General features: G+C 42.0%; 1 protein-coding gene across 2 annotated transcripts; it reads right to left on the reverse strand.

Annotated features, from left to right (window-relative positions):
- Positions 1 to 466: 466 nt before the first annotated feature.
- Positions 467 to 24,371, reverse strand: Dnajc21 (DnaJ heat shock protein family (Hsp40) member C21). Of its 2 annotated transcripts, XR_007591179.1 has the most exons (13): positions 24,052 to 24,371; positions 17,382 to 17,475; positions 15,719 to 15,842; positions 15,363 to 15,485; positions 14,603 to 14,907; positions 13,218 to 13,369; positions 10,719 to 10,806; positions 8,714 to 8,872; positions 8,293 to 8,335; positions 6,244 to 6,416; positions 4,280 to 4,355; positions 2,277 to 2,687; positions 467 to 619 (listed from the first exon to the last, which is right to left on the reverse strand). XR_007591179.1 is itself a non-coding variant. In XM_050139070.1 (12 exons), the coding sequence occupies exons 1-12, from the start codon at positions 24,146 to 24,148 to the stop codon at positions 2,520 to 2,522; spliced, it is 1,602 nt and encodes a 533-aa protein (XP_049995027.1). In that variant the 5' UTR covers positions 24,149 to 24,371; the 3' UTR covers positions 2,199 to 2,519. The 2 variants fall into 2 exon arrangements, 1 of the variants encoding a protein (XP_049995027.1); XM_050139070.1 differs by lacking the exon at positions 467 to 619 and having other exon boundaries at positions 2,199 to 2,687.
- Between the last annotated feature and the right edge of the window lie 2,981 nt (positions 24,372 to 27,352).

Below are 27,352 nucleotides of genomic sequence, written 5' to 3' on the forward strand. Positions count from 1 at the left end.
CAGGCTGGAGAGGCAGCTTTTCTCTTTTAGACTGCTCTTCCCCCAACCACAAACCATACTTCTAAAAGGAAGAAGGAACATTAACAGAAGAACCTGGCCACAATGGGCTTAACATGCCAGGAATAACAATTATAACCATCTATTTAAGTACATATAATTTTCCTTCTGAAATGGCAATTTAACTTTTTCTGGGCTATCTTAAGTATTTTTGTGAGAACCAGACTAACAAGTTCCCACAAAGCCAGAATTCAGAATTAGCAAATGCTTGCAACTCTTTCAGGGTAAAGAACTCAGATGTCCTTTGACAGCCTGCCCAGTCCATTCTTTCCTTTCACTTACAGAGGGGATCACTGTTCTCCATCTTTTTCTTCCTGGTGGGAAACTGAGAATTACATAAATAACAACCAGCAACCAGCACAGTACTGTAAGAAACTGTGCATGGGGTATACATATCACCTTGACAAATTACTTTCACTCTGTCTTTTCCAGGGCTCGCTGTCCATAACAGATCTATCAGGTGCACTCGTTCTTACCACCAGTCCTTTGCCATCTTGTAAGTAGGCCACATTTTACCCAGAGTCCTGCACAAACAACCCAGCTGTGGGTATCCTTGCACACTCTGTGTAGATATAAAAGACGAACACTGAGAACTGTTAGGTCATAACATTGCACTATCAACTTCCTTAGACATCACCTAACTGAATACTTCTGACTTTCAAAAAAGTATGTTCCTAAGTCTCAACATTCAACACTTGATATTTTGTTAGTTTTATCTTTTGCTCATCTGAAAGCATAAAATAACGGTCATATTAAGTGACAATGGTCTTTTCAAATTTGACTATCCAAGCATTTTGTTTATATATTTTACCCATTTTATTTAACAGGCATAACTTTTATCACCAAGGTCTTAGTAGTAACTCTACCAGTATCTAATGTAATGTAATCAGGATGACCAAGATCACCAAAGCATTTTCCTCTAAAAGGCTATTAGAAAAGACCTTGTCATTGAGGACTCTAGGTATTTTAAACCTTACCTATGAATGAAGAGACACTCATTTGAGGACTTTTGTAAGTCTTCAAATTTATAAGATTTTATATTCATTTATAAGATAAATGAATTATATATAATAAATTCTATTCATTTATAAGATAAAACAGAAATAATTCCATTTACTAGACAGCATACATTTCAAGCTAATGAGTATAAAGTTCCTCTCAAAAGCAAATGAAAGAGCTGCCTCTTTCATCCACCCTCGTACCTCTCTGGATATAGATCACCCAGAGCTATGATTCTCTGTAATGAATAATCACCATTGCTACAGAATAAATATTTAAGTACCACCCCTATCTAAAATACTGCATTCAGAAAACTTTAGCTAGATGTGATGGCACTTACTTCTAGCACATGGGAGGCAGAGGACATGGATCTGTGAGTTGGAGGCTAGTCACATCTGCACAGCACGCTCTGGGCCAGCTAAAGCTATACAGCAAGATCATGTCTCCAAAGACATGTGTGTGTGTGTGTGTGTGTGTATTTTTAAAACCAAGCAGTGTAGCATAATCTTCTAATTCTAGCACTTGGAAGGCTGAAGCAGTAGGCTTCTGAATTCAGGACTAATCAGAGCTACACAGCAAGAACCTGCATGTATTTGTTGTTGTTGGGTTTTATTGTTGTTGTTTTTAAAGGACTAAGAGAAAAATTTCCCCCAAACAATAATAGGGAAAAAGCAGAACAAAAAACTTGAGAAAACAGTGTGTGGGGGTGGTGGTGGTGAGCTGGGGATCATGAAGAACACTTTCCCTCTTAAGAGTCACTAACACTGCTGCTCCATGGTGCTTCATGCTGTCACCTTGTTATGGGAGGTGCATTTAAACTAAATAGCCTCCACCTCCACCATACAAAGAAAACAAAATACCTTATTATTACCAGTCAGCATAGTTAAATCAGAGACATTGGTCTTGAACTGAGCCTGTGTCCAGTTAGTTCTAGCCTATCACTGTCCTTAGCGGAAGAAAAACATTGGAATCCACCACTGATTATTTGTAATTAGAAGTGGAGTCATGGTATCAAGTGGAAAAAAGAACGTAATTTTTTAAAGAGATATGACATTTTGAGAAATCAGGAAACATTAAAAAAAAAGAATAGTAAGTAAATAAAGCACTGCAGAATGAAAACGCTGAAGCAGAAGAGGCACACGTATGTGTCAAAATAATTTAATTTTCCCTGTACATTTCTGTTCACATGAGAAATCAAGATACACATTTATAATATTTACCTGTCATGAAACATTCAAGTGAATTTCAGATGGCATAGGTAGAATTCAATCAGTAGTGAAATGTTTAAAAATATAGATATATTAAACAAAAATGTCTTTATAAGATAAAAATAATCTTCCACAATGCAATAAATTGCAGATCACTGAAACTTTAACTCTAGATTATTTCAGTTCAGTTTTTGGTTTCAAAATCTAGAGACAGAATTAAAAAAGAAAATGAAAAAGAAAGACTTGGCAGAATTCCTATCTGTTTTTACGCTTCTCTTTCTTGTTTCGACTACTTGTTACACTGTTTAAAGATGATGATGCTGAGGTTGCTCTTGCATGACCAGTAGCCTTTAGATGATCAAAAAGTTTATTCCGAGATGGAAATTCCCTATGGCAGGTTGCACAGTTGATAAGGACTTCACTCTGAGGAAGAGAGGAAAAATATGTCAGAGCACATGGTAAGTTGATTGCATTTTATGTTTTAAGGTTTCAAGGTTAAACATCAAATAAATGCAAAATAAGTATGTTTAACAAATCTCACAGCACCCAACAAAGGCAGACGTTCTCAGGAGGTAAATCATCAAGCACTATCAACTGTAGCGGCCCTGAGAAGCCACGAGCTTTCACTACGAGGACTACAAGTCTCTGCTTCACAACTTAACAGGCCAACTCTTATCACCAAGGTCTCAGATTCGTCGTAAAAAATGAAATGGTAGGGGCTGGAGAGATGGCTCAGAGGTTAAGAGCACTGACTGCTCTTCCAGTGGTCCTGAGTTCAATTCCCAGTAACCACATGGTGGCTCATGACCATCTGTGGTGAGATCTGGTGCCCTCTTCTGGCCTGCAGGCATACACGCAAAACAGAATATTGTATACGAGGCCAGCCTGGTCTACAGAGTGAGCGCCAGGACAGCCAGGGCTACATACAGAAACCCTTTCTTGAAAAATAAACAAAGAAAAGTTTCTAAATGTGTATAAAAGAGTGGAAGTAAATAAACTCCTACCATAAGAATCTAGAAAAATAGAAGCAAATGGCATTCAAGGCAAATGAAAGGAACAAATAATCAGAGTGGAAATCAGAGAAACATCAATCAGAAATTTAATAAAATTTAAATTTGATCTTTTGAAAGACTAATAGAATTAACCAGTTTTACAAGCATTCCCAGTATCAACAACAACAACAAAGAGGAAAATAAATGAAAGCCACATGTTACCACTGTCATGAATGAAAGTGAGTAGTACTGTTAAGCCTATAGAAACGAAAGAGACTACACAGGCATGTGTTAGCTTCCTTGAACTTCTAAGTTGTGGAGATAAGAAGAGCTGCATGGCAAAGAACAATAGACAATTGCTCTCTCATAGATCTGGTGGCTATAAATTTAAAATGAAAGTTGTGGGAGAGCCACAGTTTTTCTAAAGGCCCTACAGCAGTGGCTCTCAACCTTCCTAATGCTGTGTCCCTTTAATACATTCTTCATGTTGTGGTGACCCCCAACCAAACTATAAAATTACTTTTGTTTCTACATCATGACTGTGATTTTGCTACTTTTATGAGATGTAATGTAAATATATGTGTTTTCTAATGGTCCTGGGCAACCCCTGTGTAAGGGCCATTTGACACCTAAACTGGCTGAGAAATACTGTTCTTCTGGGAGACTATGTCCTAAATCCTTTGGTCTTTGATGATTGCTGACAGTTATAATATTCTTTTGTTTGTGGTGGCACAAATACAACCTTTTGTCTTTAAAAAATAAAAAAAAGACATTACTTAAAAAAAAAGAAAATGAAATGGTAACTCTACCAGTTACCATATTTCCAATCTGCTTCTTTTAGAGTAAAAAGAAATGAAAGCAGAATATACAGAAATATATTTTATATAGTTCATATTTATAACTACAGAGAGACAGAATTAAATACAAATTCTAGTTCACCCTTGAAAAGCTTATTTGATACACACTAACATCTTTAAGACAAAAAGGTTTGCTACAGAGAGGTGAATGTAAAGATTAACCTACCACTGTTTGTGGTTCAGCAGGTATTTTGACAGATTTTTTCACATCTTTGGTTTTCTTTCCTTTGGATTTAGGAACACTGGAAAATAAATTACTTGGTATAACACAAAAGAAATACTCTTTCCTAGTTGTCATCTACTTCTAAAAATATTCAAAAGATGAAATGTATGAGTCAAGCTTGTTTATTCATTTTAGTATCAAATTTAATTTTCACATCAACAAAGAATTTAAAAAAAACTTGAAAGATAAAAATTAAATTTGGCACAAAACTAAAAAATTACTAAAAACAAAAGCTAAAGCAATACCCCCAAAACATTGTTGAGTAAATACATACATGTTTTAATGAAGAAAAGCACCTCACACTCCCTTTAAAACCAGTTCTAATCACACCAGCACACAACACTGAGGAGCCTATATGAACTTATTATTTTTTTTCCAGTGTTTCTTGTTTTTGTAGTAGTTGTTTTAGTTTTTAAAGACAAGTCTCATATTATACCAAGGCTAGCCCAGAGCTCACTATGTAGGTCAGGCTGACCTCAAATTAATGGCAGATCTCCTGCCTCAACCTCCTGAAGGCTTAGATTACTGGTGTTAGTTACTATGCCCAACTAACAACTATGAAATCCTAATCTAGTCTGTGACAAACATTTCAAGAGTTCCACAATAAAATGAGAATAAAAACATTATAATGCATTTTTCATAAAATTAATTCATTATATACCAAGAAATTACTTTTATTAAAAATGGTATCTGGGGTGACTAAGAAAAGTAAAAAGTGTGAAAATGTCATAATAAACCCATTATTTATATGCTAACAAGGAAATTAATAATAAAAAACAACATCTTTCTGCTGACCTAGTATGTTCTCCCAGTACTCTTTAAACCAAAAATTAGAGCACCAGCCATTGCAGTCAGGCTCCTCCTACTCCGCTTGCATCCTGAACATTCCTCTATCAATCTCCTTCCTCTGTGAGCTCTAATTTGCTCTGTCATGTGCTAAGATTATAAGCACTATCGTGTGTTTCATTTAAAAAAAATGTGTAGGTGGCTGAGACAGGAGGATTCCAAGTTTGAGACCCGGTTGAGCTATATTGACAATAACTCAGAGAATCCAAGTAATTTCCTAACTGTTGAGGAATGGCAGAAGAGAAGCACTTCTCACTATGTGCACCACTGCAGAAGAAGCAATGGGCTGGGGGTGGGAGGAAGACATGTCTCAGCTCTGCCACTCAGCAGTTGAGAAATCAGTTGATTTCTCTAAGTCCTTTTCTTGCATGGTAAAATGAGACAAGTGGACTATAATCCAAGAACTGTCATTCTTAAGGGAACACTCATGTACAAGTCACATGGACAGTAAAACACTCTTTAGCTCTAGATGCAGGAAGAGTTCGGGGCTGTAGCTCCACCTCTGACCCAGTCCTCATGTCCACTGTGTAGCCCGCAGGATCATATGGACTAGGCCCATGGAACTAGACCCCTCCTCTAGCACATCAGAGCTTCATCGAGCAGGAAGGCACCAAGATGCTGACTAGGATCTGACATCTTACAGCTGAATACGACATGGTGATTTAGTTAGGGTCAATCTAATAAAGTAGGATAGAGAAACAAGATTCAGGAGTAGCCCTGTTCCCAGATTGCAAAGAGTAAAGTAAGCCTTTCCCAGCAGGATAAGAGAAACTAGACCTGATCCACAGTGACGCTGCTGTTACCACAGTGGTACCATTGTTAGCACCGTGATACTGTTACCATAGTAATGGTTAAGACAGTAATATTGCTACTGGAGTGGCACTGACACTACCACAGTGAGTCCGCTGCTAGCTTAGTGACCTAAGCTGTCTGTACGAATGTGTACACACACGTGCAGTTCACACCTACCTAGGCATAGGGAGGAGGTTCTATCTGACTTGCACTGATGCCCATACCATTAACTACACAGTAGTTAGGAAGAGAAGGCAGCTCTGTCTTACCTTTTAGCTTCACTCTGTGGAGCCTCACAGACTTCTGTGGTCTCTGTGACACAGACATTTTCCTGGGGCCTATTTTCTAATTCTTTGGCAATATCTTCATTTACGTTAGTATCTTCTGGGTCAGCCTTTACTCCTTCTTCAGCTCCATTTTCATTGAAATTGCTATCATAATTCTAGAGAACACATATGTGATTACAAAACCAACCTATCTAATAGTAACGGCTTCATTTTCATCTGTGAAAATGTATACCTGTAGTGTATGCACATGTGCATGTATACATGTGGAGGCCAGGAGCAGGTGTGAGGTACCTCCCACTATCACTCTCTCTTCGTGACAGGGTTTCTCTCTGAACCTGATGCTCACTGATGGGCAAGGCTGGCTGACCAGCTAGCTCCAGGAAGCTGCTTGTTTCTGCAGTCCCAGTACAGATTACAGCCAAACACAACCAAGCTTGCCTTTTTATTAATGTGGGTGTTTGGGATACAAACAGGTCTTCATACTGTGCAGCACTTATCAACTAAAATATCTCCCTATCCCCTATATAACAGTGGGTTTTGTTATGCTTCCAAAACTTGGGATAATGTAACGATGCCCCACCCTTACAGAAGAAGAAGTTCCAGAAAAACAAAAGAAACAGTTAAGATGCTCTAAGGCTAAACACAGTGGGACTATAATCCCAGCACTAGGAAGGACACAGCAAAGAGACTATGAGTTTAAGGTCAGCTTAGACTACATAGTTCAAAGATAAAGAAAATGCTGTATCATAAAAATTTACAAATCCCTAGCTGTTCATTACAGATATTAGAGAAAAATTATAAGTGAACAGGTGAATATGAGAAATAAATTTAATCTATCTTTCTACTGCTATCCATTGAATAATGTAAAAAAACCGTATTAGCAACTCAAAAGGGAAAAATATATATACAGTCAATTTACAATGCAATTCAATATTAAGCAATCTCTATAGAATTCAAGAAAATTTTTATACTTCTCTATTTCTTTATTATTACGAGAAACATTACTGCTACAGTCAGGATAATAAACAATGGGAAGAACCTTCTCTAAGTGCAGGAATGCTTTATTCTGAGAAACAACTCCCCATTCTGCAGACTCACACTCGTGAGTGTCCTCCTATAACACAGTCTGCAGACTCACATTCGTGTTCTCCTGTAACACACATGCTTTCCACCCCAACTAACTAGTAGGTGGCAATTAGGTGAGTCTTAGCCTTGCTCCTCTCAGAAAGGTCCACATTTCAGCCTAACATTTGGGTCTGTGATCCATTCTAAATGATCACAGCAAAATTATTCTTTAAAAATAAAGATTAAAGTCTTCTATGATAGATTAAATTTACATAAGCAATAATCAAAACCCAGATTTTCCTATGTCCAGATTTTAAACTGTTATCTTGACTGATATCAATAACTATCATCAGATATACTTAACTCTTAAAAAAAGACACTCAGTTAATTCCAATCAGAGAAGTTCTACATGCAAAATCTCCAAATATGCAACAATAGTAAGTAAGTTACATGCATATAAGGAGGAAAATGTACTAAAAGCTGAAAACACTTCCTTCTGAACCATTTCAGAGGGTGAAGAGCACACACTGCACAGCATGAGCGCCCACAGAACAAGACGGACATTATCTCATGTGCACCTGTAATCCCAGCACTGGAAGGGTGGCAGTGAGGACCCAAGGACTTGCTGGCTTCCAGCCCAGTTCAAAGATAAAGCTTCAGGTTCAGTGAGAGACTCTGTCTCAAAGGAATGAGGCAGAAAGTGATAGGGGACATCCAAGACCTTCCCCTAGCAGCCAAATGTGTGTGTGGAAAGGCAACCACATCCATAAGTACTCATGTACACACATCATACACATGGACACACGTAGAAAATCATTTTACTACCAACAGAGAATAACAGTGAAGCACTGAATACGGAGTATACTAAATATCAAAGTGCACTTCCAATCTACAATGGGTACTATATTATTTCAAATGTATTTATTGTAGGAGTTAGAAAGTAGAGAATAAAATCTTTCAACATACCTGGGCTGATTTCTGTTTCTTTTTCTTCTGTTTTTTAGAAAGCCTAAGAGCAAATGTAAATCAAAATGTAAAGTATGTAACTTTGTGAAGATCTATTAAGTAAAACTAAAAAATACTGAAGTAGAATGGTAAAGAAATACTAAAAATGTGTATCATAAAGCATTAAAATGACAGGAAAATGGCCCTACTTTAGAGAATAGTAATTAGCATGTCAACTGCCTAAGAAAAAAATGCTTTCAACAGTCATTGGATAGTCTAAAAGATATCAGACATATGGTCTCTACCCATTGTAACACTGCAGTCCCTGTAAACGGGAGGAGATACAGACAACGGAAGGTAACAACCTCCTTGGGAGAAAACACACTTCACCATCTTCTCTAACAAGACAAAAGGGTAACGGGCATTTAATCCTGTGAATTACTTTTGCTTTGGTGTTTCTTCTATTTCTTCCTCAGAACTGGCATCCAATAAATTTTCATCCATTTGCGCTCCTGAAAAATGTTCTTCCTCTTCCTCTAACTGCTGCTTTAATAAGGCGACCATTTCTCGATGCTTCTTTGACTTCTCGTGATTCTTCATGCTGAAAGCACAATGTGGCATGAGTGCTGTACTATGGTAACCGCATGTGCACAGGTACAGTGAGGGATGACGGAACCACTGGACCTGCCACATGCACGATTTATACAGAGCAATACAAGTCTCTTGAGATTGCATCACCAGCCCAGCTAGACCATGAAGGAGTTCCTTCTTCCCAACACCAGCATTCCCTTACTAATTCCATTTTACTTAAATGCATTTTCTTGCCAAACTCTCCATTTTTTTATTTTGATTTTTTTAATCACTAAGTATCTGCTTAGTGTGTCTCTGTTCCAGGCCATGCTACAGTAAGGCACATATCTTAACTGCAAGAAGACAGTGGAACCTAGAGAAGACGTGGTGTTAAGCCTCAAAGAACAAGTTTACTTCCTTTTACTTTTTCAACATCATATTCTTAACTCTTTCCTACTACCTTAAATGAGGGTTCAGTCAGATATCCTAAATATCAACCTACATAATATACAGAAAACAGACATTAAACTGTCAAGTTGGAACCAGTCTCAGAATGTAGCCTGTGGTACAGTGCTGACTAGCCTGCAGAGAACCCTTGCATTCAATCTTCAGTGCCACAGAAACAGTAACAAAATCCTTAGCAGCAAACTGTGTGGCCATTTAGTTCGTGTAAAATTCTTCTTAGACCATGATCCCCTGGGGAAATCAAGGTATCTTGAGTTAAAAATAAATACTCAAAATGATAAGGACATGGTTGCATGTGTAGTGGCGCACACTTGGGTGGTGGAGACAGGTGGATCTCTGTGAGTGAAGCCAGCCTGGTCTGCAGAGCTAGTTCCAGGACAGGCAGTGCTCTGTTACACAGAGAAACCCTGCCCAAAACCAAAACAATAAATAAATAAATAAAATTCCACAGTAGAAAAAAATAAATGGGGAAAGAGAGAAAAAGGATTTGGGGGCAGGGTGTCTGGTGCTGGTGGACTGGGAAAAACATGGAGAGAGGGTCAGCCAGTTGACTCTCATCTGTTCCTTGGATTTACCTAGTCTTTATCTCAATTTCTAACTTCCTGAATTTTTATTATACCAGAACAGTTTAGAAAATCATTTCAAACTTTCCTGGTTATTGAAAAATTATATGGAGAGATATTTAGAGATAAAGAAGCATTATATATGTAATTTTAAAATTATTCAGAAAAAACTGTATGCTTATGCATGCTCAAGTCTACACAGGTGCTCGTGAGCAAGCATGCAAATGAACAGTGTGTAGGCAATGCGTTAACGTGCACCAGATGCTATTCCTCTAACTTTTCTTTAGGCTTAATTATTTCCAAAATAAACAACAATTTTATTTTACAATTTTACTCTCTGACTATTGCATTCTGTTTTGTTTATATCTCTGCTGCTTCTCTTACTCCTGGGTACCCTCTTGCGGGACATCTAGTGTCTCTCTCTGACGCCCACAAGCCACTCTCTTCTGGACTGAAGTGCTCAGTCTCCCATGCTCTTCACAAGAGGAAGCACTTCTACCTCAGCAGACAACTTCAAACTCCCTAGGCTGACAGCAACAAGCCGCTAGGAGGGAACGTGATGGTGGGAGAAGCCTCACACCAGTGCAGAGATGGTTAGATTTGGTCTCATTTCCTTCCTGTGTCAACTACAACTGGTCGTAGTTGAATTTCTGGACTAGCACAGAGGAATATTGGAATATGTTAATGGGTATCACAGGCTTAACTGTACAAATCCCTCTGCTTACTACACGAAATCCCCAGAGGATGAGGTACTGTTGATCAAATTGCTCCAACCACACTCCCGTGAACATTTACAAGGTGTTACACACTACCTCAAAATAAAAGGTGATTTTAAAGACAGATACTTACGCCTTTTCTGTCTTGAAGGACTTGTCACAAGCTGGGCAATAAAGGTCATCATAGAATTCAACCTCCTCAGCCTCATCGCTGTCTTTCCCTGTGGGATGACAGACTATGGTAAGAACCAAAGATGCTCACAGAGACCAAAAATCCTTAAAGCCCTAAATGTGAGCTAAGTCAAAGACAGGAAGTACCACTGCGATGCCTCTACTACAAAGGCCTTTTCAATCCTTAGAAAGATTTGCTACAAACACACTTTCAAACTGTGATCTACCCTACCATACTGGAGCTTAGCTTACAGCATTCTCTCATTATCAATGAGGTCATAAACAGCTTATTACATGTAAAGTTTAGCACTGTTTATGCAGACCTTTTGCATAATCTGAGGCTTATTACAGCAAAATGACTGCTACCAACACACAATATAAAAAAATCTAAATGACTTAAACCTTAAATGAAAGGCTCTACATATTTCTTATAATCTACTTTTAAAGAAGTAAAATGACTGCTATTTGGGATTTGTTTTTTTAACAATAAGAATCCCAAAGTGTCTCATATTCCATATTTTCGCTCTTTGGAGACAGTACTATGATTCTGAAAGACATTCTGACAGCAATGAATAAGAGCCAAAACGCATCCTATGTCCTATGCTCAATGCTAATTTCAACAGATCCCTAACAGAGGATGTCTGAAACCTTGAACAGTACAGAACCAAACAAATTAACGTCTTTTCCATTTCAACTCCATCCTTACAAAATGCATATAAAGCTACAGCTTTATAATTTGAAGCCTGACAGTAAAATGGCCATGACTTTCCTTCAATTTCCTGATACCCTTCATTTATCCTGGACCACAGCAATGTCAGTATATGATCTTTTCCCTTTCTTTTTCCCTCAAAGACTTTCGTCTTCTATTGAAGAAAGCACTCTGTGGCTTCTCTTTGGCATGATCCATGTTAGCATCCATACTTTCATGTTTTGGGGTCATCATTACATTAAGGTTATTTGACCACAAGTACTACGACACCAGCACAACTAATCTACTATCTGCTTGACTAGCCGGAGACCAGGAGAACTCAGTGACTAGGAAGGTATATACTGCACAGAACTCTGCACAGAGAGAACGGGACAGCAGAAGAGCTCATCACCCACAGACCAAGGCAACATTTGAAACACAGAAGCTATTTCTGAATTATTCCATTTAACATTTCAGACCACAGCTGACTGAAAGTCACTCAGAGTGCAGAAGTAACAAAGAGGATAAGGCAGGGCCACTATACGTAATGCGATTTTTAATTGCACACGTACTTCCAACATTTCCCATGTGTGGAACCATCTTTAATCCATCAAACAGTTGACAAAAATTCTGGCTATGAAGCAAAAAAGTCTGGATTTTTAAGTGCTCATATGTTCTCAGGCATATCCCACAACTTTATAGGCTCCTACTTTTTTCCCCAGTTAAATGGAGATAATTCCATTAGCACAACCTCTGTTTAAGGAATATTTTCTGAAGAGGAAACAAGGCCTGATATGTGAAAGTACTTTATAATAGAAATATAATTAGATCATTCCACATGTAGAGTGTGCTCTGGACTTTTCAAAGCACATTCTAACTTGACTCATTAATAAACCATTCAATCTTAAACATTTTGGAAAAAAAAAAGATTGTCATTTTATCATCTGAGTTACTTGCCTTAAAATCTACAGTTTATAAATAAGTAAAATTAGGAAACTATATTCAGATCAGCTTCGTAAATGGAAAAGCTGGAAATCAAGAAAAAAATTAGGATTATAGGTAGTCCCCAAAATGGCTAAACCATGCCTTTTAAAATACATACCTGTCTGCCTAATAATATAGGCGGAGAAAACAAACATTCTAGTCGTAAGTGGGAGGTACAAGGCACATAGCAGAGTCCTGCCTAACAACTACTGTCCTAAAAGAGACTAAAACTTAGCTCTCTGAAGGCTGAAAAAGGTGGATCCCTGAGTTTGAAGCTAGTCTACAGACCTCCTTCTAGGAAACCAGGTCTATCAAGGGAAACCCTGTCTCAAAAAACAAACAAACAAAAAGCAATTCACATATTCCTTAACAAAATGTTCTTTTTTTTTTAAATTATTTTTATTTTATATGCATTGGTGTTTTGTCTGCATATATGTCTGTCTGAGGGCGTCAGATCTTTGAGTTACTGTTGTTAGCTGCCATTTGAGTGCTGGAAATCAAACCTGGGTCCTACAGAAGAACAGTCAGTGATCTTAACTGCTGAGCCATCTCTCCAGGCCAACAAAATGTTTTTTAATTGCCACAAAAGAACTCCAATTCTAGTTCCTTATAGAAAACAACAAAATAGAAACTGAGGCACTGAACCAATGAAGCAGAAGTCAGGTGCTGTCCGGGTATCATCTGTTCTTCCACTCCCCAGTATCTCACCCCTGGGCCACTGTGGGCAACTAAGTACACAAAGTTTAATATATATTTCCCCAAACTACTTAATATAGCAAGAAAAATTACCATCCAATCCGTGTTTGGGCTCCTGTTCCTCCACTTCATTTTCATCCGATCCATCTCCAAACTCCTTCTCGTACCTCGCTTCCATCTCCTGGAGCTCCTTCTCCAAGTTGGCCATGGTCATCCAGCTCTGCTCCCTGTACTGCTCTGCCAGTCTAGACACACAGCACAGCCTCACTGCCGCTGGCAGGCAAAGCTCCGCAGGGCTCTAAAACTAGCCCTACGGAGAACCTTCCCCCATGCTGCCAGTAAGTGCACCTGGCTGGTTGTACCTACTCTACCTAAGTAAAAGGACTTGAAATATAAACCTTAGCAGCTCAGCCTAAGTCTTCTGGTGAAGGGTCAAAAAAATACAAGATAACATGTGGTATTGGGTAGAATTTTAGTAAATGAAGAACCTGTGCTTAAAAAAAAAAAATTGCTGGGCAGTAGTAGCACTAGGGAGGCAGAGGCAGGAGGAAGGCTCTCTGAGTGTGAGACGAGACTGGTCTACAGCATGATTTCCAGAACAGTTAAAGCTACACAGAGATACTCTATCTCAAAAATAAGAACAAAAAAAGAAAAATCCTAAATACTCTAGAAACTAAATTTTTACAATAACTTAACAAGAAACTACCAGAATTCAGTGGAATAACAACAGTACTGGCAGGCAGCCTGCACGGTAGCTAACAGCAGGGCTCTGCAGTGACAAGACAGCCCAGCAGGAGAACAAACTCACTGCCAACCCCCTAACAGAGGAAGAGAACCGACCCATGCAAACTGCCCTCTCCGTGTGAATGCCCCCTCCCACACATACAAAATTAATTCTTTCTTTTTCTGGTTTTTCAAGACAGCGTTTCTCTATAGAACATAGACCATGCTGACCTTGAGATCCACCCGTCTCTGCCTCCCTGGGATTAAAGGCTTGTTATCACTATACCTGGTTTAAAATTAATTCTTTTTTAAACAGCAAAGCTAAGAATTAGACTTCTTGAGCCCCATTCCCAGTTGTGACTTACAGCTGCATGCCTCATATCCTCACAAGAATGAAAGAAAGCAGAAAAGCACTTGAAACAGATTCTTACACAGAGTAAGGATTCAATTAATATTAGTTACTAACAAACTTTAGTAGAATAAAAGATCTCAAGTATAAAGGGCCTGTGATGGAAAATATGCAGCTAAAACTAGAGAGGTGTACATAGTAGGTAAAGAAACACTGTCCAATGCCAGAATTTAGAGATTTAAAAAGAAGAAACACTATGTTATAAGATATAAGGCATGGTGATGGTCCAAGTTAACATGGAGGCTCATGCTGGCTCCCTAGTGGCAGGCTCTTCCATGCTGACGACCCCACAGACAGCCACCCTGACCTCCCATCACCAGGAACGATCTATTCCCACACTGCATACTTGGCTTGCTTCAGCTTTTGCTGCCTCCGCATCTCCTCTGCCTTCCTTGCCTTCTCTGCGTTCTGCTCCTCCACAAGCTTCCGATGAGCCTGCACCCTTTTGTCTCGTTTTCGAATGAAGGCTACAAGCTGGCGCACCAGTTCATTTTTCTCTTTCCTTGCTTTGTCTCGAATTTTTTTGTTTTCTTTTTCCATCGCCCGTTTTTCCCAGCGATTTGACGCTTGCCGAGTATCATATTCTTCCTTCCAAGCAAAATTCTTTTGTGTGCAGAAACTCTGCCAGTAAGCGTAGAAAGGATGGACCACCTAGTGACAAAGAAAATGGGTAAAATTATCTTTTTACTTAAATTTCTTTTAAAAGGCAGTAGATATTATGGATTAAAACATCTTCTACCATTCTTTTTCTGTACCTAAGATTACTTTTGCTGTGTGGTAGCTTTTGCAGTGCTGGGGACTGAACCCAAGGCCTTTCTGCATGATGAGCGCTCTACCACTCTACCCTTGCACACTGACACTATTAATCGCTGGGGAAGAAGGTCCTCCTAAAAGACTTTCCAGAACAAGACATTTTAGAGAAGAAAGAAAATAGTCTCACTGGCCAGAGAAAACGACTACTACCACAACAGGGAGTGCAAGTCAAGTGTGGGCACTATTAAACAGCTGCAGGCTCCATCGGGAGAAGGGAGGGGGAAAGCCAGGTTAGGGGACAAAAGTAATTCCTTTAGAACAGTGAGAGAAGCGAACTGTCATTTTTCTTTTACCGTGTCATAGTCACTCTGGGAGTCCCCGAAGTTTGGAAAATCCTCAATATCTCCGTCTGACACACATTCTAGCTCTTCTTTTGCAATTAGCTCAAAGACATCACGATACACTGCATAGAAACCCTAAAGCAAAATAAAACAGAACCAGAAACTCAGTCTAAGCACAGAAAATATGAGCCAGGATTTAGCTGATGAAGTACACAGCTTTGGCTACCTCAAGTGCTCTGCATTCACGTGTGCCCACAGCCAAGCACAAACAGCTGTGTGTTCCACCTTCTGTTGTAATTTTAGGAGATCTCTTTGCATTTGAGTTTTACTTAACCGCTTGACGAGAGATCAGAAGTTCCCCATCTTACCTTTTTGTCGTCTCCATAGCCGGAATAACAGGTAACAGTGAAGTAACGAAGCAAATCTAAACTGTCATCTTGGTATTCTCCATCAAGCCCTCCTTTAAGTAAGGCCTCTCTATGATTATCATACCTAAAAGAATTTAAAAAATGGAAAGAGCCAGACAAAGACTCATTTTAAATACAATTACATAGAAACTCATAAGGACTCTCTTTCTGAATCAGCCAAAATAACTGCATGTTTCAACATGTCCCATCCATAACCACACAATTTAAAGGGATTCTAGAAACTAACAGACTTGGGAGACTTTCAGGAACTGAGGATTAAAACCATGCCCACAACTTCTAACACTGCATACAGTATTAGTGCTTATCAACTGGGAATTCTGCACTCTCTCTGAGCAGGTAGAGCTATCCATAGGAAAGACAACTACTAATTGGAAAAGTATTGAACATAATCTGGTTAATACACTAAGTTCACATTTATGACCTGGGAATTTACTAACAATTTACCTGAAAAACATATTTATGTCTACATAAACTTCATCTGGGAGACACACAATTACTCTTCATAAGAAGTCTATAATAGTATTTATTACTATTATTATCGTCTTTGCTCGATACAGCAGGAAACTAAAGCTCAGTAATATTAAGTACTGGTTGTTCATCATCATAAAGTCTGTAAGAACCCAGGTCCCTTTACTGCGAAGGCCAGGTTCTTGCCAAGCTCCAGATGACAGCAGCACCACCAGGCAGGGCTTTAAGGGAGTCTTGGAAAAGGAAGACAATCTACGATTTCGAGAGAAACTAAATAAAAGGAAGCCAGGGAGGCATACCAATGCTCTACAAGGAACACTAATTATTTGGTTTTGGTTTTGGAGACAGATCTCCCTATGTAGCCCAGGTGACTCTCTTGAGGACAAGGACCACAGACAAAAGCTACAGCCATGTGTATACATCTGGCTTTAGGACAGAGCTCCAAAGAGCCTGATCAGAGAAAGGTTTAAGGTCTTCTATGCGGTTTACAGAGTGTTTGAGACTTTCCTGTACATCCTTTCTCTTTTGAGAGCTGGTGCACTGTGCAGTTTAAAGCAGGTGCCCTTCACAGCAGCACTTTCCCAACAGCAGGGTTTTTCACTGTTGTGTCTAAGTTCAAAACCTAACCATCTGCAGCAAAAGGCCAAGAAGATAAAAACTCACAACTTCAAACACATAATTCTTCTTACAAAATGAAACTATATTATGAATTCATCTTTGTTGAAAGTACCTATTACATTTGTAGAATAAAATTTATTCAGGTACTCTACAAAAATGTATTATAATTCTTATTCTAAAGTAAGAATTGCTGCTAAAGACAAAACGCCCTTGTGTACCAATATATTTGCCATACACTAAAGGGACCCCACTCAATGGCAAATCACTTGCAGTGTCTTGAGTTAAAGCTATGTAACTACCAAACCTGCTTCATCATGGATAACAGCAGACACTTGGAATAATCATCACTAAAGTTCCTTCCTACACACAGACTGCACTTTACAGAAGGAAGAGGCAAAACAACTTACAACACTCCTAAACCAGGCAGTGAATTCAACTGTGAAGAAACAATCAACCCCATATTGACAACTGCTGCTAACAAATTAAAGAAGGATGAGAGTGACAATACAATGCTCACCATGCTCTTTCCTGGGGGTCGCTCAACACATCGTACGCAGCTTGAATTAATTTAAACTGCTCGGCTGCTTCTGCGGCATTATCCAGGTTTTTATCTGTTAAAATAAAGTCATAGAAATTTAGTCATGGAAAAAGTAGATGACATGCATAGCCCATCAAGATGGCTCAATGTAAAAAGATGCTTGTTCCCAACCCCAAAGACCTGAATTCAATTCTGGAACCATACTGCAGAGAAAGAAAACTGGACTCTTGCAAGTTGTTCATCCTCTAGTGTAGTAATACGAGTGGCGGGGCTGAGTCCCCAGCACCCCGGCCGCCTGCTAGCTTATGCCCCGAAATAAAAACACACAAACTGTATTCATTTAAACATTGCTTGACCCATTTCTATCTAGCCTCTTCTAGGCTAATTCTCGCACCTGGACTAGCCCATGTCTAATAATGTGTGTAAGCACCCCAAGGTGCGCTTACCAGGAAGATTCTAGCCTACGTCCATCCTGGGCCGGAGCTTCATCGCGTGTGCCCCAGAGAGCAGAGCTATTGCGTCTCTGTCTGAGGCGTCTGCCTCAGACGGAAGAGCTATCGAGTCTGAGCTCACTTCCTCTTCCTCCCAGCATTCTCTTCTGTTTACTCCACCCATCTATGTTCTAACCAATAAAATGGGCCAAGCCAGTTTCTTTATTAGCCAATGACCTTCCTCCATCACTCTAGCCAACACATGATCTTCTTGTAACCTCCAAGGCATACCCATGTGTATGCCATGTAACTAAAAAGTACACAGATAACTATATATCGTGTGTGTGTGCAATTCTTTTCTTTTAAATAGGCTGAGCATGGTGATATGTCTTTCATCCCAGTACTTGGGCAGAATATGCAGTTGGAGCTCAAGATGTAAGACCAGTTTAGTCTACATACCCAGTTCCAGGCCAATCAAGGCTACAGGTGAGACTCTATGTGTGTTGTATGTGTATATATAAATTTTAAATAGTTGGGGCTGACAACATGGCACAATAGATGAAAATGCTGTCCATCAAGCCTGACAGCCTGTCATCACTGAAACCCACATAGTAGGAAAGAATCCACTCCTAAAAGTTGTCCTCTCACCTACATGTGTACCTTTTCACACATACACACACAGAGGCACATACATGCTAATTATTCTTTGCTTATTCATGCCTCAACTGCAAAACTCAAAAAGCTTCTGCCTGAAAGTGGCAGCCAGCAGTGGTCTCTGATATCACCCTTGTACAGGCCCCTTCTCATCAGCAGTGCTGGTCTGACCAACAGCAGGCACAGAGGGCAGGCAAGGGGACCTATGAGATTAGACAGGTCTACAGCTCCCATTCTGGGCTCTCGCCCTCTCCTGGAATACTCAAATCACAGTGTGAGGAACTCGGACAGTTTACAGAAAAGCTCAGGGTGAGGAACAGAGGATAGGAGGGGACAAACAAAGACCTGCCAACAACCATGTCCATGAGTCCAGAAGCAGGCCCTCCCTACAGTGGTGAGACAGCCCTAGCAGAAGCTCTAAGACGAGCCACTCCCACATTCTAAGCTTCAGAACCTTCAGAGTCTACATAATGAACTGGTGTTGTTAGCTGCTTTAAATCCTAAGGCACTGGTAATTTTGTCCTGTTATAAATAAATAATATATTCGGAAATCATTTTGAATCTAACATGGAACTCTTCAAGTTCTTTAAGCTACTACTCAATACCTGTCTTCTAAGAGGTCAGAAGACAGGATGTGTTCCCCTCAAATAGCCAAGCATCTTACTGTTTGTCTAAGTGGCTCATAAGGGAGGGCATCTAGTTTCCTGTGTCATCACCTGATCCCAAGTCCTACAAGCGGCTTTTCTGCCAAATATCTAACACTGGTATTTTCCCAAGCAGAGCAGTTTGCCATGGCTCTTCTATCCTACGGCACTAAAGCTAGTCTTGCACTAACTAAAAGTAACTTCTACCTCTAAGCCTCCCATTCCCTGAGAAGTGAGCAGTGTGCACCCGTTTGAGGACAGGAAGCATTAGCCAACCATGTGTTTCGACTAAGAAGCTCCCCCAAGGGCTCATAAACTTTAATACTTGGTAGCAGTTGGTGAAACTGTTTGGAAAGGATTAGAAGGTGTGGCCTTGTTGGAAGAGATGTGTTACTTCAGGCAAGCTTTGAGGTTTCAAACAACTAGGACCATTTTGAGTTAGTTCTCCCTGCCTCCTACTTGGAGACCAAAATGTAAGCTCTCAGCTGCTACTCCAGTCACTGCTGTTGGCTACCTCTGCTCTGCCATCATGGACCAACTCTCTGAAACCATACTCATAAAGTTTCTTCTGTTAAGTTGCCTTGGTCATGGCATCTTGTCATACCAATAGAAAAGTAATAAAACAAGACATAAAGACAAGTTTACAAAAGTGATGCTTTCCAAGAAAAACACTGATCTCTGGTGGAAAGGTGTGAGCTTGGGTGGGCCTTATTACAGCGTGCCCTTAACCCACTGCTGTATCCTGCCCCAGCTCTCAATGACAAGAACTGGAGCAGACTGCAATTCACACCCCAAACTGACTGTTCCTTTCTTCCAACTAAGCACTGAGCCCTGCCCTTATGATGGGTACTTGGCCCTTGTAGTAAGATTCTGTTCCTCAGTCTTCCTTAACATTTAGGTGTACCATGTGACTAAGCTCTTGTAATAAAGTCTATAAAATTATTCTACAGTGGGTTTTAAGAATCTTCCTTTAAAGGCAACTAGCACCAACTCTTGTTTCTTCTTTATCCCTTTCTGTGACTAGTAGCTTCAGCTGCTACCTTGGATGATGAGCAAAGGGGGCATCCAAAGGCTGGTAGGCAGCAAGTCCATTGGGGCCATGGACAAGAACTGCTATACTAAGCTGTCCCTACAGAGAAAGCAATTCTACAGTCAGGACTCACTGCTCACATCTGAGTCAAGCACTCAACACACATGGTGAGGATGCTGGAGCAAGTCTCCAACAGCTTCCTCAAACACATGGGGCTGTCAGAAAGAACTAGCCATCTCTGATTTCTTGTGAGGTGAGAAAAAAAGTTTGACATTAGCAACAACACCCTGTTTCCTGCCACACACAGTTGCACACGGTCCTCATACCCCTTCATGGTGGAGTCCCCTTGACCAGGGTTAAGATGTCTGTCTTCATCAACTCATTCATAAACAGATCCAAAAGAAAAGGATGAGGACAAATCCCTAGGACACGGTGGTATTTTTCCAATATTCACCTCAGCATTCAATAAGCACACCTCAGGTAAGCTGCCAAACTACTACAGAGTCACTGGTTTTTGTTTTGGTCTCCGATGAAAATGAGACAAACCGGAAGTCTCAAACATTTCTGTCAAGACACAACAGTACAGTTCAAATTAAATTACCTAAAAATGTAAAAAGTTGGCAACTGATTCTCCTTACATAAAGCAAAAACAGTGCTGGCCAAGGCTGTGTATATATGTGTTCTTCTTTTTTTTTAAATCAGTACTATTGCAGCTTGTCCACCTTCTTCCCCTTCTTTCCCTCCCCAAGGAAATTTGCAGAAAGCTAAAGCCTTTTTTTTTTTTTTCAGCTTTTCAAGACAGGGTTTCTCTGTGTTGCCCTGGCTGCCCTAGAACTTGCTCTGTAGAGTTCTTTCAACTCACAGAGATCCACCTGCCTCTGCCTCCTGAATGCTGGGATTAAAGGCGTGCGCCACCATTCTTCCCCTGCATTCTTCTATCCTAACCACTGCTCTCATCCACTGACAAGCTGGCGAAGTGCTCAGCAGGTCCAGTTTGGTGCTCCCGTCCTCATCTCCAGGCTGGGCTCTGCCTGAAGCACACTGTCCTATTATGGCCAGAGAGAGGCTTCCTGCTGTTTCCAGTTCTATGGTTTGCCCAAGTTCAGGCTAAACTCCTACCCCAGAGTTATCCCCACTTAGTTGGTTATGCTAGCCTGTGCTCCTCCTCCCTCCGACAGGCATACGACCACACTGTGTCTCTGTCTAGGTGTTACTTCTTCACAGCCCATTTTCCTGGGTCCATTTCCCATCGCTGTCACCCGCACATACAAAGCTAGTCCAGGTGAGTACAGGGACCCATCAACATCTGAATTTGCCTGCCCTCAAACAACCCTGCTCTCCTCTGGCTCAAACTGCCTGTTTTCTCTCCTGTCTCAAGAACGTCTGTACAAACATGGCAGGGACCTCTCTGGCCTTGTTTACCTGGCAGAGAACTCAGAGAATAGTCATGGGATGAATTCTGGAAGACTATTTCTCTCAATCAAGGTTTAGCTCCCAAAATATCTAACACAGTGCCTTGCACACGTAACGAAATTAAACATGTATCGACCAAAAGACTAAGTGGACCAGCTAAGCAAGCATACCGAAATTGTGTGTCTCCTGAGGAAGCAGAACTACACAAATATTTCTAATCCAAAGATATTTAGGATGCTATGAATCATGACCTCAGAAGATGCTGCTTCAGTTCCTCACAGGTTTGGCTTCCAAACCAATCAGTAATACTTCTTCCTTCCCTCCCTGAACTGTCCAACTCATTGATTTTCCTGTCTATCGGCCTCTCTCCTCCCTTGGCCCCAAGGGCCCATCCCTGTCCACTGGTACTCTGGTATCCAGGCCTCTTCAGTTGTCTTCCTGGTGCTATCCCAGACATCATACTAAAGCCAGCGAGGACTCTATATACTAGCAAATTGATAATGGTAAAACATAGTGCTTAGCCTAATATCTAAGGCCCTTTACAATTTGATTTCAGTCCACGCTCCAAGAATGCTTTATTAATTATCTTCAAAAGTACATAGGCACTTGCCATTAGAATTCTCTGTCCTGCCCTTTCCCATTCTGAAAGTCAAGGAACTCCCAACTTCCAATTCAACTTCTGATGATAATTAGCCATTACTCTATGAAAATGCTTCTCTGCCACCTGTACACTTTCCTTGGGTTTACTGACTTTGGCTCTTTCTTTTGAATTCCTGCAATAATAAATGTCTTTTCAATAGGTATGCGTATGTGCACGTATATGTATATTCCTCATTTACTGTCAACACACCAGTGCCTGTTTGTTCTTTCACCTACTGTAGACCTTCCCAGGGTGGGCCTCCAGTTTCTCCTTCCTCTCTTCTTTCAAACCATTCTGTAGCCTTCCTATAAACACTGCCCCTCATTACCTTGGGAATCTTTTGCCCACCACAGTGCTCTTTCTGAAACAGGGCACAATCCAAGGCCCCCTTCTGGGGCGCAGCCTGGACATCTCTCAGAACACGGTGGTAACCCCACCCCCATTAATGGGTGCTTACTAGTTGCTTTATTTACCCAAACAGCAATGATACTCCTCTGCTCATGTGAAGTTTCAAACCAAGGGCAAAAAGCTGAGGTGCCTGCCTATTTAACACATCAAAGCAGACCTGGCCTCCAGATTCTCCCAGCATCCCTCAGTCTCTACATGTTAAGCCATATGACTTAACTACCCCACCTTCTACCCTGAACTCTCCAGCCCAAAGGCTGAGCTGCCCTTCCCTAAAGAATCCAGACATTTTGGTTACCTTTGGCATCCTGGCGACTACACCTGGTCCTCTCTCGACCCGCCATGGCTCAGGGTCACGTCCACTCTGGAGGTTTCCAGTCTGCCCCTAACTATGAACTCCCTTTCATCTATAATACACTTCCTTCTCCAGCAGACCTGGGAGCAGTCATTTCCTTTCCTTTTCCTCTTTCCAATCACACAATAGTAGTTAGCATGGGTCTAAGACATGCTTTCCTAACAAGACTCTGGGGTCTCTGCTATAGCATTTCAAAAATCTACATAGTATATACACTTGTGCAAGGGACTTGGATCTTCTGGACACAATGCGAAAAACTAAGTTTACACATGTTTGTATTATATGATTTTTTTTTCTCTTTTAAACTTGTTTGGGTAGCAAAAGAAAGTGTATACTACTGAAATAAGGTTTATTTATTAGTACTTCTCAGGCATCTACGTGTGCATAGCCACTCTGAACACTATGAAGTTAAAGTGAACTATTAAAAAATAATACAAATAGGTAAACCAGTCACACCTGGTAGCACAAATCAGTAAATCCTAATTACTCATGGAGGCAAGGCAGAAGGATCTCAAATTCAAAGGCTGCCTTGGCAACCTAGTGAGATCCTGTCCCGAAATGATTTCTTAAAAACGGCGGCTGGTGTAGCTGGACAGCGGAGCGCTCGCCAGCAGGTGCGCGGCGCTGGCTTTAATTCCCAGGACCAACAGAGGCGGAACTTGGGACTCACAAAGACGGATTCGCCTACTAAGTTTCGTCGTTTGGAAGACAGATCAGACTTCGCCCGAGTCCCACAGACCCATTTTACAGCGACACAAAGCATCCCGGGGCAAGCAAACTCCTAAGTAACCTCGGCACTTCACCGGGCCGTTCACCCAACTAAGAAGTGGCCGTGGCAATCTGCGGGAGCCCGGGATCCGAAGGCGGGCGCGAGCAGGCCCTGTTTAAAAGCCATTGCCCAGCCGGGGGCGGAGGCTCGCCCGGGCGGGGTGAGCGGGGCCGCGCCGTCCGCACCGCGTGCGGCTCGCCAGGCCCGGCGGCGGGCAGGGGGCGGGGGCCCGGCCGGCCGGGGTCTCGCGGACGCGGGGAAGGTGAGGAGGGCCGTCCGGCTTCCCCGCCCTCCGGTCGGTCACCTACCCGGGTGCCACCTCAGGGCCAGCTTCCGATAGGCCTTCTTGAGCTCCTCCTCGCTGGCGTCGCGCCGCACCCCCAGCGCCTCGTAGTGACACTTCATGGCCGGGCTGGACACGGGGCCGGGGCCGGGGCCGGGGCCCGGGGCGGGGCCGACGCCCGGGCCCGGGCCGAAGCGGCGGCGGCGGCGGCGCTGCTTGTCCTCTCCTCCGGCGGGAGCCCGGCGCCAGCAGCCCGCCACCCAGCGAGCCCGGCGGCGGCGGCGGCAGCGGCGCGGGACGGCGGAGGCGCGCGGCGGTGGACGACGCGGGCTGCGGCACGCGGGCGCGCGGAGGGGGCGGCGCCGGCGGCTCCGCATGGGCGGGGGCTGGGCTGGGGCAGGGCGGGGGCGGGGGGGGGGGCGGGGGCGGGGGTTTGGGCGGGGGCTGGGCTGGGTTCCGGGCGAGCCGCGCGTCGCGGAGGCGGAGCCCGGGCGGGCGAGAGAGGGCGGGGGAGCCACGCCGGGGAGCATTGTGAGGGGCACAGAGGGCTGCTTGAGTGGCCCCTCCTGGCCGCCTGGACGGAGGGCTGGAGAGGCTTGGCAGGGAAAGTCGTCTGGGAAACGCCTTCCTGGTATTCGGGCGGTTTCTGGGCGGAGGAGACTTAACAGATGAAGAAACTCGGGCTTCAAGTAGTCAACTGCTTCTTCAGCCAGAAGTTCTTGGTCGAAGCAAGAGTGTTTCAAATACCTTTTCAGTTCTCTTCAGCTCCCACCTAACTAGGGTCTCTTATTTTTTTCTCATCTTGACCAATAATAATGATAAAGGATAGTAAATAAGATGATTACTAAAAATCAGTATTTGAAACAACTTGAGAGGCAAGTTTCAACTTGTTTCTCTGCGCAGCCTTGGCTGTCCTGGAATTCGCTCTGTAGACCAGGCTGGCCTTAAACTCACCAGCCTCTGGCTCCCTGTTAAAGACGTGTGCCACCACCATCCAGTAGGGCAATATTCACAAATTTTAAGGAAGCATACCAAAAACCAGCCTGATGGTCGTGTTAAGTTGGGGGCGTAGCCCCAGCCCCTGGCCTGGGAGTGCTTTGCTCTAGACTACAAATCCCAGCATGCAAGGTCCTGACCCCTCCCTGGGGGTGTGGTGAGGGCTAGTCGCCACAGCTATTTAAAGAGCCTCCTGGAGGAGGAACACGTGGTTTTTGGGCTGCACGGGCTCCCTGCTGTCCTATGCGCTGGGCCACCTGAGAGCGTCATCCTTAATAAAAAGATGGGCATTTTGATTTGATCTGATTTGACCTAATTGGATTTCTTGTGGTGGCAGAGCTGCTCTTATTCTTAACAGGCCGGTTGTGAAGAACGCACCTTCCAGCCTCCACCCAGAAGGCAGGTTTAGAGTATTCAGTGACTTCCAGCCCCGCTTTTAATTACCCCACCCTGTGAGTTCAAGGCCATCTCCGTGACTGCAAGAGCTGCCTCTGCCCCCCAAATACTGGACTTCTTGGCCTCCACCACTAGACTAGTTCGTTTACACATACATTAAACCCAAAATGTCCACGTGACAGCAAGTGCTCTTCCTACGAATGAGTCATAAGGAAACATCAGTTAATCAGTGTCGTGAAATGTCTTGTTTTAAATATGCAGCCTTGCTAAAACAAGGCCTCAGAGAGAGAGAGAGAACTTATAAGAAAAAAGGTTAGAGAGTTCCTCTTAGAACCTTTCCTTGATTGTGGAGGGGAAAACACATTCCCCCCCTCCCTTCATGTGTTTTCATTTGCAAACCCTGGAAGCAGAGTTGAGGCAGGATTGTCATGATATTAAGACCAAAATTTCAATCTTTAATTTAAAAAAAAAAAAAAAAAACCTGTCTTCTTCAGGCCCCTCCTCCCCAAACTTTGTCCCTCTGCATGGAAATATTTAATAAAAGGTAAAATGTATGACCTAAAAGACGCCTGAGTACTATACATCACTGTTGAATCCTACCTTTCTGTGTTCTACTACCTTTTCAAGACTAGGTTGAGAATGGAGTCATGGGATGAATTTACCCGGCAGGCCGGTCTGGGTGGATTTGAGTAGCTATGTGATGAGAGATCTGGGTACCTACTCTAATCAAATGAATGTGAAAATAGTATCTAATGCCCATTAAAATGCTTTCATAATTTCACTTTAAGATGGAATATTTACTTACATGAAGTAGCTGTGGGTTCTATTTAACAATATATGGCAGCAGAAGATATTCCTTGTGGATGTCTTTTGTACAGGGTTGGAGAAACCACATACATCAGGGAGACAGTGCCTTCGTTAATGTCCCACCCCCAACATATTCACAAAGCCCAACTCATTTTCTCTATGTATCAGATTGTCTAAATCACTACTCAAAATTAACACTTGCCTATTTTTTCAGTCATTTTTTTTCAATTAATTATGCAAGCAGACATCACATTCATACACAGCACACAGACTCAGACAGCAGAGACATTCATACACAGTCACACACAGCACAGACACATTACATCACACAGTACAGACTTACCTGGGACTCAAACCAGGAACCTCGGGCACTGCAGGCTGCGCTCCAATCCTCTCAGCCAGCTCTCCGACCGTTTTCAGTCATTTGTTAAATTAGTAATGGATAGGGCTGGAAAAGATTGAGTTTGCAAGAAACCTAAGACCTTTCTTCTCCTGAGAATCAATTAGGAGTGGGAGTTGGGGGTGGGGGAGATACATTTTTCCTTCCTTCAGCCATGTGTGGTTGTTTGTAAACTGCAAGTCACTTGGCTGCTTTGAAGGGGGGGAGGGGTGCCATTTATTTTGGCCTGTGACAAGTGATTGACTGTAAAGTTGATTAAACTGGTTGTTATTTTGGTGAGTCCTCTTTGGTTGGTTTTGGCTGACTGCATAGTCGAGTAATATTGAACTTGCAGGTCTGTAGTCTCGGCTTCTGAAGAGCTAGGATTACAAACAGGAGCTATTGTTCTTTGTTTACAGAGCACTCCTATTAAATACATTGATTTTATATAAGCTACCTGTGGGTGAAAGAGATGCGACTCAAGGAATAAAAACCTCTACAAGTTGTTTGGAATTATGACTGGAAAAATGAACAGAAAAAAAATATAAGAAATTGTGAAGTGGAAAATTCTACCAAACCCTTGCCCTGCCCACATCCAAAGTATTAATAATTCACCTCTTTCAAGACTGGCAACTTTTTAATGATATGTAACTTGCTTATAAAATATATTCTCTAATAAACTCTTCGAGATATTTACCTGCCCAAAGAACCAATGCCCCTTTTGTCATTTGTATTTAACCAGCTACGG

This window comes from Alexandromys fortis, unplaced genomic scaffold (assembly GCF_014885135.2).
Source record: "Alexandromys fortis isolate MF-2015 unplaced genomic scaffold, M_Fortis_MF-2015_v1.1 scaffold_37, whole genome shotgun sequence".
Classification (NCBI taxonomy): Eukaryota; Metazoa; Chordata; class Mammalia; order Rodentia; family Cricetidae; genus Alexandromys; species Alexandromys fortis.